The sequence below is a fragment of the Saccoglossus kowalevskii genome, chromosome 11, assembly GCF_978046115.1.
Source record: "Saccoglossus kowalevskii chromosome 11, keSacKowa6.1, whole genome shotgun sequence".
NCBI classification, from domain to species: Eukaryota; Metazoa; Hemichordata; class Enteropneusta; family Harrimaniidae; genus Saccoglossus; species Saccoglossus kowalevskii.
In genome coordinates, this window is record NC_140651.1 from 9,683,812 (window position 1) to 9,696,565 (window position 12,754).

Sequence of the window (12,754 nt, forward strand, 5' to 3'; positions counted from 1 at the left end):
CTTCTATTAAAATGGTACAATGCAACAGACGGGATGCTATTAGAGCATCTACAGATATGAGAAATAATGAATTTTTGGGTCTCAATTGTTCAAAAAGAATGGGTGCGGCTTCTATCAGGGATGCAGCTTTTAATGCAGATTTTACAGTAATTCAGATTAGACTGCTTACCTGTACAGGGAGCTTGAGGAAATCATCAGGGATTTTCAGTAACTTAGTATATTCCACTATATCAGTGTTACCATAATCAACGTATAATACTTCAACATTACAACTTCCGGGCAAAGCTGATGATAAATATATTCAAGTGGGTCACTCAAAATTATTGAAAATAACAGTCCCCATATAATTGGTACATTTTTCAATGTGATCTCTTATGGCTAAAAACTAGCTGCAGACAACCCAAAGGAAGAACAAGTTGTGTGTGAAAGAAAACAGGTGAAACTACAAGGGCAGGATTTCAGGTCATCTGAACAGGAACAAATAATTACATAAATGACGTGCAATATATTCACGCAGATAGATGTGCATTAATGTAAGACTTCCATCTTCCCAGCATGCCATTCTTGGCTGCCAAGTGTACAGTACAGTCATTGTAACAGGGTGCTGTATGACCATCTTTCCAGCATGCCATTCTTGACTGCCAAATGCACAGTAGTCATTATAACAGGGTGCTGTATGACCATCTTCCCAGCATGCCATTCTTGACTGCCAAATGCACAGTAGTCATTATAACAGGGTGCTGTATGACCATCTTCCCAGCATGCCATTCTTGACTGCCAAATGCACAGTACAGTCATTATAACAGGGTGCTGTATGACCATTTTCCCAGCATGCCATTCTTGGCTGCCAAATGCACAGTACTGTCATTATAACAGGGTGCTGTATGACCATCTTTCCAGCATGCCATTCTTGGCTGCCAAATGCACAGTACAGTCATTGTAACAGGGTGCTGTATGACCATCTTCCCAGCATGCCATTCTTGGCTGCCAAATGCGCAGTACTGTCATTGTAACAGGGTGCTGTATGACCATCTTCCCAGCATGCCATTCTTGGCTGCCAAATGCACAGTACAGTCATTGTAACAGGGTGCTGTATGACCATCTTCCCAGCATGCCATTTTTGGCTGCCAAATTCACAGTACAGTCGTTGTAACAGGGTGCTGTATGACCATCTTCCCAGCATGCCATTTTTGGCTGCCAAATGCACAGTACAGTCATTGTAACAGGGTGCTGTAGGACCATCTTTCCAGCATGCCATTCTTGGCTGCCAAATGCACAGTACAGTCATTGTAACAGGGTGCTGTATGACCATCTTCCCAGCATGCCAAATATACAGTAGTCATTGTAACAGGGTGCTGTATGACCATCTTCCCAGCATGCCATTCTTGACTGCCAAATATACAGTAGTCATTGTAACAGGGTGCTGTATGACCATCTTTCCAGCATGCCATTCTTGGCTGCCAAATGCACAGTACAGTCATTGTAACAGGGTGCTGTATGACCATCTTTCCAGCATGCCATTCTTGGCTGCCAAGTGTACAGTACAGTCATTGTAACAGGGTGCTGTATGGCCATCTTTCCAGCATGCCATTCTTGGCTGCCAAATGCACAGTACAGTCATTGTAACAGGGTGCTGTATGACCATCTTCCCAGCATGCCATTCTTGACTGCCAAATATACAGTAGTCATTATAACAGGGTGCTGTATGACCATCTTCCCAGCATGCCATTCTTGACTGCCAAATGCACAGTACAGTCATTGTAACAGGGTGCTGTATGACCATCTTTCCAGCATGCCATTCTTGACTGCCAAATGCACAGTACAGTCATTGTAACAGGGTGCTGTATGACCATCTTCCCAGCATGCCATTCTTGGCTGCCAAATGCACAGTACAGTCATTGTAACAGGGTGCGGTATGACCATCTTCCCAGCATGCCATTCTTGGCTGCCAAATGCACAGTACAGTCATTGTAACAGGGTGCTGTATGACCATCTTCCCAGCATGCCATTCTTGACTGCCAAATGCACAGTACAGTCATTATAACAGGGTGCTGTATGACCATCTTCCCAGCATGCCATTTTTGGCTGCCAAATGCACAGTACAGTCATTGTAACAGGGTGCTGTATGACCATCTTCCCAGCATGCCATTCTTGACTGCCAAATGCACAGTACAGTCATTATAACAGGGTGCTGTATGACCATCTTCCCAGCATGCCATTCTTGACTGCCAAATGCACAGTACAGTCATTATAACAGGGTGCTGTATGACCATCTTCCCAGCATGCCATTCTTGGCTGCCAAATGCACAGTACAGTCATTGTAACAGGGTGCTGTATGACCATCTTCCCAGCATGCCATTCTTGACTGCCAAATGCACAGTACTGTCATTATAACAGGGTGCTGTATGACCATCTTCCCAGCATGCCATTCTTGACTGCCAAATGCACAGTACAGTCATTATAACAGGGTGCTGTATGACCATCTTCCCAGCATGCCATTCTTGGCTGCCAAATGCACAGTACAGTCATTGTAACAGGGTGCTGTATGACCATCTTCCCAGCATGCCATTCTTGGCTGCCAAATGCACAGTACAGTCATTATAACAGGGTGCTGTATGACCATCTTCCCAGCATGCCATTCTTGGCTGCCAAATGCACAGTACAGTCATTGTAACAGGGTGCTGTATGACCATCTTCCCAGCATGCCATTCTTGGCTGCCAAATGCACAGTACAGTCATTGTAACAGGGTGCTGTATGACCATCTTCCCAGCATGCCATTCTTGGCTGCCAAATGCACAGTACAGTCATTGTAACAGGGTGCGGTATGACCATCTTCCCAGCATGCCATTCTTGGCTGCCAAATGCACAGTACAGTCATTGTAACAGGGTGCGGTATGACCATCTTTCCAGCATGCCATTCTTGACTGCCAAATGCACAGTACAGTCATTGTAACAGGGTGCTGTATGACCATCTTCCCAGCATGCCATTCTTGACTGCCAAATGCACAGTACAGTCATTATAACAGGGTGCTGTATGACCATCTTCCCAGCATGCCATTCTTGGCTGCCAAATGCACAGTACAGTCATTGTAACAGGGTGCTGTATGACCATCTTCCCAGCATGCCATTCTTGGCTGCCAAATGCACAGTACAGTCATTGTAACAGGGTGCTGTATGACCATCTTCCCAGCATGCCATTCTTGGCTGCCAAATGCACAGTACAGTCATTGTAACAGGGTGCGGTATGACCATCTTCCCAGCATGCCATTCTTGGCTGCCAAATGCACAGTACAGTCATTGTAACAGGGTGCTGTATGACCATCTTTCCAGCATGCCATTCTTGGCTGCCAAATGCACAGTACAGTCATTGTAACAGGGTGCTGTATGACCATCTTCCCAGCATGCCATTCTTGGCTGCCAAATGCACAGTACAGTCATTGTAACAGGGTGCTGTATGACCATCTTCCCAGCATGCCATTCTTGGCTGCCAAATGCACAGTACAGTCATTGTAACAGGGTGCGGTATGACCATCTTCCCAGCATGCCATTCTTGGCTGCCAAATGCACAGTACAGTCATTGTAACAGGGTGCTGTATGACCATCTTCCCAGCATGCCATTCTTGACTGCCAAATATACAGTACAGTCATTGTAACAGGGTGCTGTATGACCATCTTCCCAGCACACCATTCTTGGCTGCCAAATTGCACAGTACTGTCATAACAGGATTATAGTCATTACAAATAATAATTGCTATTCAATATTCAGGCCTGAATGAACATATTCAGTTAACATTGATATAGTAGTAGTATAGTAATATTAATTACCTATAACTTGAGCTCTATACCAATTATCATCCAAGCCATACTTAGCAGCACAAATCATATTGAGCTGGGGACAGTATATCTGCCAGACGTCTCCTCTTTCTGTCTTAAATGTATCACGCATCTCTCGCATCAAACTGCTCAGGTAAGGTAATTCGCCTCCAAGCTGCAATAAATACACATATCCTGAATACAAATACTCACCTACCAATGCACTATACTGATGACCAGATTGTGGAATGAAGGAGTAGTCAATGTGGTGCTGGGTGTGTATGTTTTGTTAACGTACAATTACAGCACCTGCTATGTGACGTCTATCTTCCTTTAAATAAACCATCAATTAAAACAGCATGACAAAATATTTTTGGATTCCTAATTTCTGCTCATATACCTTCGAAACAATTGTTCAATTGTCATGTTTTTTTTGGTTTCAGTAGAAATATAATTCCCTTGTTTAAACAAGCAGAACTTGTTCACTCTCTTATAAAGCACATATCCAATAGAAGCACACATATATGTTCCCAGATCAAAATTGAAAATGAAGAACATTTCTTCATGGAATGTCTTAGGTACCAAACAGAAAGACAAAAGCTATTAAATAATATCAGTATTCCAGAAGAATTGAAAAGTGATAACCAGATATTTAAATATATTATGAGTTCAAGAGAAGACGTACTAATAAGACAAGTTGGTGAATACTTATACAAAATATTTGAAATCAGAAATAACAATAACTGACATTTTACTTTTACTTTAGTTTTATATGTATTGCACTTTATTACTAACATTTTATTGCTGTTCAACCAATGGAAATTATTTCTAAGGATGCAATAAATTCATTATTATTATTATTATTATTATTATTATTATAATTCAATTAAAATATGTCTTTAAACCATACACATCTGACCACTATAGTCTTCCATGGGTAAAAGTTTTATACATCTTTTACAATTTGTTTTGATTAATATTATAATAATAGTTTATTACACAACTAATCTGCTGAGGATACAGTAAGGTAAAAATAGTGTAAAATAAAGCAACTACAAATAATATTCATACCTTCATGCTACAGAATACAATTGATTAGCTTTATGTAAACTCCAGATGGGCAGTCTTACCTTCTGGATACACAGATCTGAAGGATTAGTTATATGAGAAACAACGATATCTACATAATCTCCTTTCTTTGGTAAGCATGGTAGCACAAATTTACGTGGTGGAGTTACCATGGGAACTGAAAGGAAAATAGACAAATGTTGATTACGGTACATTCCATCCAATCTATACAAAACACAATGACATGCATTTGGTTATGTCAGTCAGTCCATTCCCTCAAAATACTACAGAAACTTGAATGTACTGGATCACAATATCAGAAGGTCCACATGAACCTATAGGCTATGAGGTAATGTCTTCATATGAATAAAAAATTCAATGAAATTGGCTAGATGTGTCAATCCACTCACAACAAAAAACAATCACATTTTAGATTATCACATTTGCTCTGTTAGCATGCGCTTCTGTAAAAGACATGTCTACCCTCATGAAAATGTGAGCCATTCGTGCCCAGCTGACTGCTGACGAGGAACAACTCCTGAGCCACCCAGAGCAGCAGCTGACCAGCAATGTACAATTTTATTTCTAGCACTGGTAGCCGCTCCTTTCCTAGCATCGGTAGCCGCTCCCTCTCTAGCACTAGTATCCAATCCGTTCAGAATGTTGCTGCCCTTTTTTGCCCAAAATTGTATTACACAAGTGCCCACCCACAGAATGCTTTTAAAATCAATACAATGCATTTGTTGGTTTATACATCCCTTTCTAATGGAGACTCACTTCTTATGGAGCAAATATGGTATGGTATACAATATATATGAAGCAAATTGTACATTTCACATTGTAGTTTTCACCAAAACTTACCACCAGGCAATGGTCTGGACGCAGGAGTTTCAAACTGGGCCAATTCCAGGAATACCAAAGCATCTCGTACAGACACAGGTGTGTCATTGTCTATATCATCACTTGGCGGCTTCTGTAAATCTATGTATAATACACCTCCAGAATGATCCAAAACCTTGCAATAGTAAAAAAAAAAAAAAATTATATATTGCATCATGTAGTCAAGTCCGTACTTGACCGAGCTAGTGCCCATGCCCGGTCAAGGGCCCACCCTCATTTTTATATTCAAGGTCACATTCGGCAAAGTGCCAACCACTTCAAAATGCCATTAATTTAAAACTTGGTTTTTGATCATTGCTTAATGAATACTGGTAATCGTTTTCATATGATACAGCGTGGATATCAACCGCTTGACCCATTAGGTCAAAGGACGTTGTTGCAGATCAAATTGTGGTCAAAACAACATGAAAGTGCTTTTCATCTAGAGTTTGCATATGACCCAACACATTCGTCAGTTCCAACAGACTCCAATATTTTTAATCTCGTAAATTTGGGTGGTACGTAATTAATATAATAAAATATGCATACTTTTTGTGATCATTTCTGTTTCTTCATTGTGAAAGTCAATGACGCCGCAATTAATTTCGTGAATTTATTTTCCCCTCAAAGAGTTAATATCCCCTTCAATCTGTCACATGGTGAATTAATGTTGTCATTTGCACTTTTTTCTGAGGGGGATACTCAATTAATTCAGAAATCTCATGCGTTTTAAGTTCCAAATAAACGTAAATGTACATTTATTTTTTTTTTCATGAAAAATTCCACCTGGCATGTTCTTACTTGCATTATTTTTTGGACGCTATTATAATCACAACACAATTGCAGCACTTTGAAAACGCATTTTAGAAACAAGGGTACAATTTACCGTTCATTTGGAAATTTTCCGGGGGGGGGGGGGGGGGGGCAATATTTATTCCGGGAGTTTATTTGGAACTTGTCAATGAGTAATTGTATAGCTGATTTGTTAAACTTGTTCACTTCAAAATGTTGCTCTAAGCCAATCAAAATGTTTGATATTTCCAATACTTACAGTCATGAGAACAGGTTTCTTGCCCACCATAGAAGCAAACGCATGAATGGCACCAACTGGCCACTTTTCAGTCTGCAAAAAAACAAAACAATCAGAATATTTTGATAAATGTAGGTTTTTGATTATTTATACATGCACGTGCAACACGCGACCTTTTTGCTGTCAAAATCTAAGCATATATACATGTACCATACTTCCCCAGTCATAAGCCCCTCCCTTGCATGTATTTATAGACATTTAATAAGTTGAAGCCTCCTTGAGTATAGTCCAGAGGCGTTTTTATCGAGCGTTAAATTTCACAATTAAAGATGTTGTTTATTAAAATATTCATGTAAAAAGGGTGTCTTAATTAAGTGCATGAAAGTCACGGTTGGTATAGAAGTTCTATTTTTGGAGTGAGTGATGGCTTTGGAAAAAGGTTGTTTACGAGAAATACTCTCATAATGGATCAATTTATCGCTGGAAAAAAGATTCAGTGTTGCGATAAGAAAAGGTAAGAAGAAGAAAAGTATTAGAATCGCATCAACAGGAGCGAAGAAAAAAAAGGTTTAAAGTTCTTCTCTCAGTGTTTGCCAATGGTCACAAAGATCCTGCATATGTCAATTTCAGGTAATTTATTTTGACCAATTCATAGACAATGTTTTTATCCAAGTACAGACAAAAATCAAATAAATATTGCTATATAAATTACTCAATACGATTTATGTTTTTATTTATTAACTTATTTTCTTTGTTTACTTTTAGAGAAAAAAATGGTAAGATGAATTAATGCAAACCTGACTGTACCAGATAAAATACGATTAATGGAGATTTCAGAATGACGTCTGAAAAAATAATGACTTGATATAATCGGTGATGGGGTTCAAACTACAATGATGTACGGCACATGTTGGTACAGTATTGGACAAGGCACGACAACCCAGGCGAGGAGAGATCAGCAGAAGACAATTGTGAAATGAATTTTATCCCAGTTGGTAGTACGTCCATTGTTCAATCGATGAACACAAGTGTTAACAATTAAACCATTCAAAGAAAATTGATCACATACATACAGAAAGACTACGAAAAAATAATCAAAAAACATCTGTCAAAACAAGATGTACTCAACTGGGTCAATTGTATGTGGGATTCTGTCTCCACGGATGTGATGATACAATCTTTCTGGTCACAATGATGATATGATTTCCAAGAAAATTATACACAAAGATGATAAAGAGATACAGAACAAAGCCGTTGGATTGATATCGGCAAAGAGGAAGAAAGGATGATGCCGATTTGAACTTTAAAATCGACAAAGATGGAAATGAGCACTCAATCACTAGCTGTAGAAAACAATTTTTATTAATTACGCAAATTCAATGCAATTTTATATGTATAATTTCCATGACTTTAACGTACAAATTAAGCGTCGCAGTCTTCAGCTTCACTGGAAGACATCGCTTTCCACTCACTCCCGCTTTTAATTTTTGCAAGTATTTCTACTCAATCTGATAAAATGGAGACGAGAATACGTCATAGCTTCAAGAATAAAAACAAATGATTTCAGTGTCAGTAACAATGTGAGAGTAAAATATAACGGTAGGAGTTCAACGTACAAAGCAAAAATTATAAAAATGCCTGGTAAGTGTATAGTTTTATTTCAAGTATATTATACGATTATCGGTTCTATTAAACAGAAATTTGTCTTTACTCTTGGAAATTTAATTTAGATGTACCCCTGATAATATAGTTATTCACCCAGTATTTATATGGCAAAAGAAACCACCTCTCTGCAAAATGTGTTAAATGTGAGTTACATAATATTTATTTCATGATTTTTTTTAACAATACGTTTGTTTGATTTACAGAGCTCAAAATGTAGAAACTGACTGGAAATCAGACGTGGACAAGGAAGAATCAACTGCTCATAGCATCTAGGACTCGACCACTGCAGACTACACAAAGCTGACTGCCATCATGCTAAGCAGTGATTTTGACAGACGTAGATGACCTCCCTATCACTGCATGGCACTACAAGAACTTGGCGAAGGCATTTTGAAAGTTCTATCGCAGCACAAGAATCATTTCACATGACAATCGTCGCAATGCTGTCAAAAATATTAAAAAAATCTGTCATTATCGACATTAAACAGCAACTTGCAGTGCGACGCGACTACCAAATACGAAAGCAGGCGATATTACAACATGCATCCCCATTACTGTCACTACAGCAACAACAACTTCAGCAACAACCGCCTACAGTGCAGCCATCACTGGAACATCAGCAGCAACCACAAACCAGTATATCAACACCAATACGACCACAGCAAACTATGACATTACCAGTAATAATGCCAATACAACAACCAACTATCCTCACAATAGGACCTCTCCCATCAATAGCACTGCACAGAAACCTATATATTCCACCAGTATATACAGCTGTTGTTGGTGAGGACATCGCCCTGGGAAAGGCCGACAGTTGCATTATGATGAAAAAAAGAGAACTACGACACATGTAGCTCAATGCAAAGGAGCACAGTCACTTGTATTGAAGATGATGGACGTGCTGTTTACCAGGAACAAAGTAGCAAACTCAAATTTGATTGGCGGCCCAACAAAATGTGGTTCCATGGTGAAGCTACCGGGAATATCATCAACATGCTGCAAATTACAATTTCTCAAACCAACTACATTGTAACAACACCAGTTAAATTGTCTAGTTTACGACAGGCCATCAAGACACAGCTACCTGAATATTGAAGAATGGACGTTATTTTTTTTTATACTGATTTGTTTTCAAATGTCTGTCCTTGTATTGTATAAAAACCATTTTAAACTTTAAAATTTGTTTATTATTATATGAACTTCTTGTTCAAATTTGATAAAATTGTATACCGATGCGCCATAATTTTGGCTACAAATTGTCTATTGCTCTGTTATAACTGAATAGACTGAATTAGGTCTCCATCAAATATATTGAACTGCATTGTGACTTCATTTTGTGATTTTGTTTATGGAATCAACCCAAAATATTTACAACCCCTCCAACAATCCCCACTCTAGTAATAACAAAACTGAATGCGAGTGTGCAAGTTTATTTACTAGATAAATCTCTATTTGGAACATTTAATTTACCCTAAAAAGAAAGGGCAGTTTGGTTTGGGGCAGAATAAAATTCTGCAATTTTATGGAATATCCTATTTTCGAGGGTGAAACATTTGGTTATGACTGGTCTTGTCTGTAATTGAGGTGAATGTGTACAATATGCAGTGGTTAGACGAGCCGAGATTGAGCTTATGATATTTTTGCATGTTAGCGTTTCTGGTATTGGCGAACTGTTCGCTTCACTGAATGTTTGAAAGTGTCCATCATATTCATTACTGGGAACTGGTGATGGTAACCCATAAGGGAAGAAACCAAAATCAAACTTGGCGGTTTCCTGCCGGACTCCGCTAATGCCCGAACCGGCACGACATGACACGGAAATACCGTAGTTTTCCCGAACCGGAGATTCCCCGGGAGTAGTGATTCACACTTAATTTGAGGTGTCAATTTTTCACAGGTCTCATAAGTGCGGCAGTTCCCCGGCAAGACCAGCGGTTCCCCGTACGAAAGTACGAGGAATGCATTTTATAACAGAAATGTACATCAGATATTCGCCAGACGACGCATTTTACGTAACATAGTTGTCAAGAGAAATTAGTTGGTGTAATGTAGCAAATGCATTATTATGTAGCCATAATAAAACTTTATTTATGAAACAATGTCTATTCACAGTCACTCTGTGGTATATTCAAATTTGTGACTGTCTAAAAAAATATGCTAATGAACATTTTTAAATGTATATATTCAAGTTCAGTTCATTAAGGTTTGCTGCTTTATTCTTGTTTTGTGCTTGATTGGTAAACTACATTTCAACTTTCTTAAAATGGAGTATAACTGGATGTTTCAAGATTTCTCGGATGGCTCAGAAAGTACTACACTTTTTAATGTAGGCGGCCCTTCTCAGGGCCCTGAATGTGAAGCTAGTGTATCTGATATTGTATCGAGTGATTTATGTTTACAATATGACTGGATGTTTGAAGATTGTTCGGAAAATACTATTTTTTTAGACTGTGAAGAAGTCGAAAATGCCCAGACGTCAACAACTGCATGTACGTGCAAGAAAAGTCTTACAAGAAGTGGCAACCGACCAGGCGCTGGGCGACCAAGATTGTCATAGCTATATCCCGACGCTGTGACAACAGCAAAATCATTTATTGAAGAAAATGGTTTTGAAGCACATCGTAGGCGAAGAACAACAACTGGTAGCAGTTGTGTGACGAGACAACAAATACAACAGGCTCCGTATGAGAATGACCCCTCGTTGGAACAACGAAAAGTTGGATTGTCAACTATTTCAAGGTGGTTGATTGCCCCAAACAAAAAGTTCAAGGCATCGAAGTGTTATACTGGTGAGATAGACGCAAAACTTGTATGTGGGTCAGCTAACAATCTTAGAAAAGAAGACGAGAACGCACATTATTATTTTTCGCAGGTTAAACATTGCATGGAGTTTTCTGCAAAATATAGCATTCTTGCGTGGTTATATCATGCGACAACATGAACAAAGTTAAGATTGGCATCCCAGCCGTTAGTCGGTACCACCAAGTTAAACGCTTTTTCCCCTCAGATGACAAATCAAATTTAGCCGTGACTTTCCTTTCCCAGGTTATCTGATAACCCCAGTCGGTTACATGATATTAAAAAGTTCAGCATAACCAGAAATAATAAAAGATGATTCAGGCTGTGTCCACTATTCGTACTCGAGAAGTGGGCCACTAACAGTGATAAACTGAGCAGAGTTCTTCATTCCGTGTGACATCATTGCCCACATAACAGACTTGGCTAACATCATCAAAGAACGCGACGAACCAAATGTTGTTGGAGTTCTCAGCGGCAGTAGCGACTTCAATGAAAATTTCATCACCAATATTTTTTACGATATGAGACTGCCAAGCTTCGAACCGTGTGACAGTGCTAACCAGCGTTTATATGGCGACTACGAACGAGTTCATGACCTCACACAGAAGGCCAGCGCGAGGAAACTAAATCAACCAGAAAACGCTGACATATTTTAGGAAATGAAATTTATGAATGCCCATTTACAGAAGCGAATAGGAACGATTATATTTACAAAGTGTGAAAACCCTGAATGTGACCACTGCAATATGTATCCCCATTCAAGCCGAGAGAGCGATGCCATTTTTAAAAGAAACTGGATTACCCTCTCCTTCACCGGCAAATAATGAAGACGCCCAGTTTCTTAGTTTTATACAAGCGTCGGACCTCCCGCCGTTTCAAACAGTTACATGCTGAAATTTATCAAACTCGGACTTGGCGTTTGCAGTAAATGCCCATCATATGTATTTACATGTACTGCTGACAAGATGCGACACACTTGTATATTTCACCCGTGAAGATTAAGTATTTTGGATCCGGATCGAATTGCAAATATTTAGCGTACACGGGTCGTTTATTTTATTTTTACTAGGGACCGGGTCGAATATTCACTTCATTATTTTTCGTCCACGTTTGTAAATATTTCACGTTCATGTTCCGGGGGTCGTATTTAATGTGTTTTTTCACTAGGGGTTGGGTTGAGAATGTTTGTAAATATTTTGCGTTCATATTCCGTGGGTCGTATTTAAATATAATTTTCCACAAGGGGTTGCGTCGAGAATGTTTGTAACTATTTCGCGTCCTTGTTTCTAGGATCGTATTTAAATGTATTGGTTGGGTAAATATTGTGTTGTGTTGAATAAGGACTGATAATAAAAAAGTAATCGATGGACAGCAATACATGTAGTTTAACTAGTTTATTTTTCACATAACAAGCATGCATTGTACACAAATTCGGCAAAAAAAACATACAAACTATTACTACTATTTTCCCATATACATGTATTACAGTACGTATT

At 39.0% G+C, this 12,754-nt stretch overlaps 1 protein-coding gene across 1 annotated transcript in view; it reads right to left on the reverse strand.

The window, feature by feature from the left end:
- The window catches only part of LOC102810039 (RING finger protein 17-like), an 85,333-nt gene that overhangs the window by 38,207 nt on the left and 34,372 nt on the right, over window positions 1–12,754 (reverse strand). The window contains exons 16-20 of the mRNA XM_085505178.1: window positions 6,813–6,884; window positions 5,744–5,897; window positions 4,945–5,060; window positions 3,827–3,989; window positions 170–285 (exon numbers count right to left, since the gene is read on the reverse strand). Coding sequence (XP_085361304.1) covers window positions 170–285; window positions 3,827–3,989; window positions 4,945–5,060; window positions 5,744–5,897; window positions 6,813–6,884 — 621 coding nt within the window. The remainder of the gene's footprint in view (window positions 1–169; window positions 286–3,826; window positions 3,990–4,944; window positions 5,061–5,743; window positions 5,898–6,812; window positions 6,885–12,754) is intronic.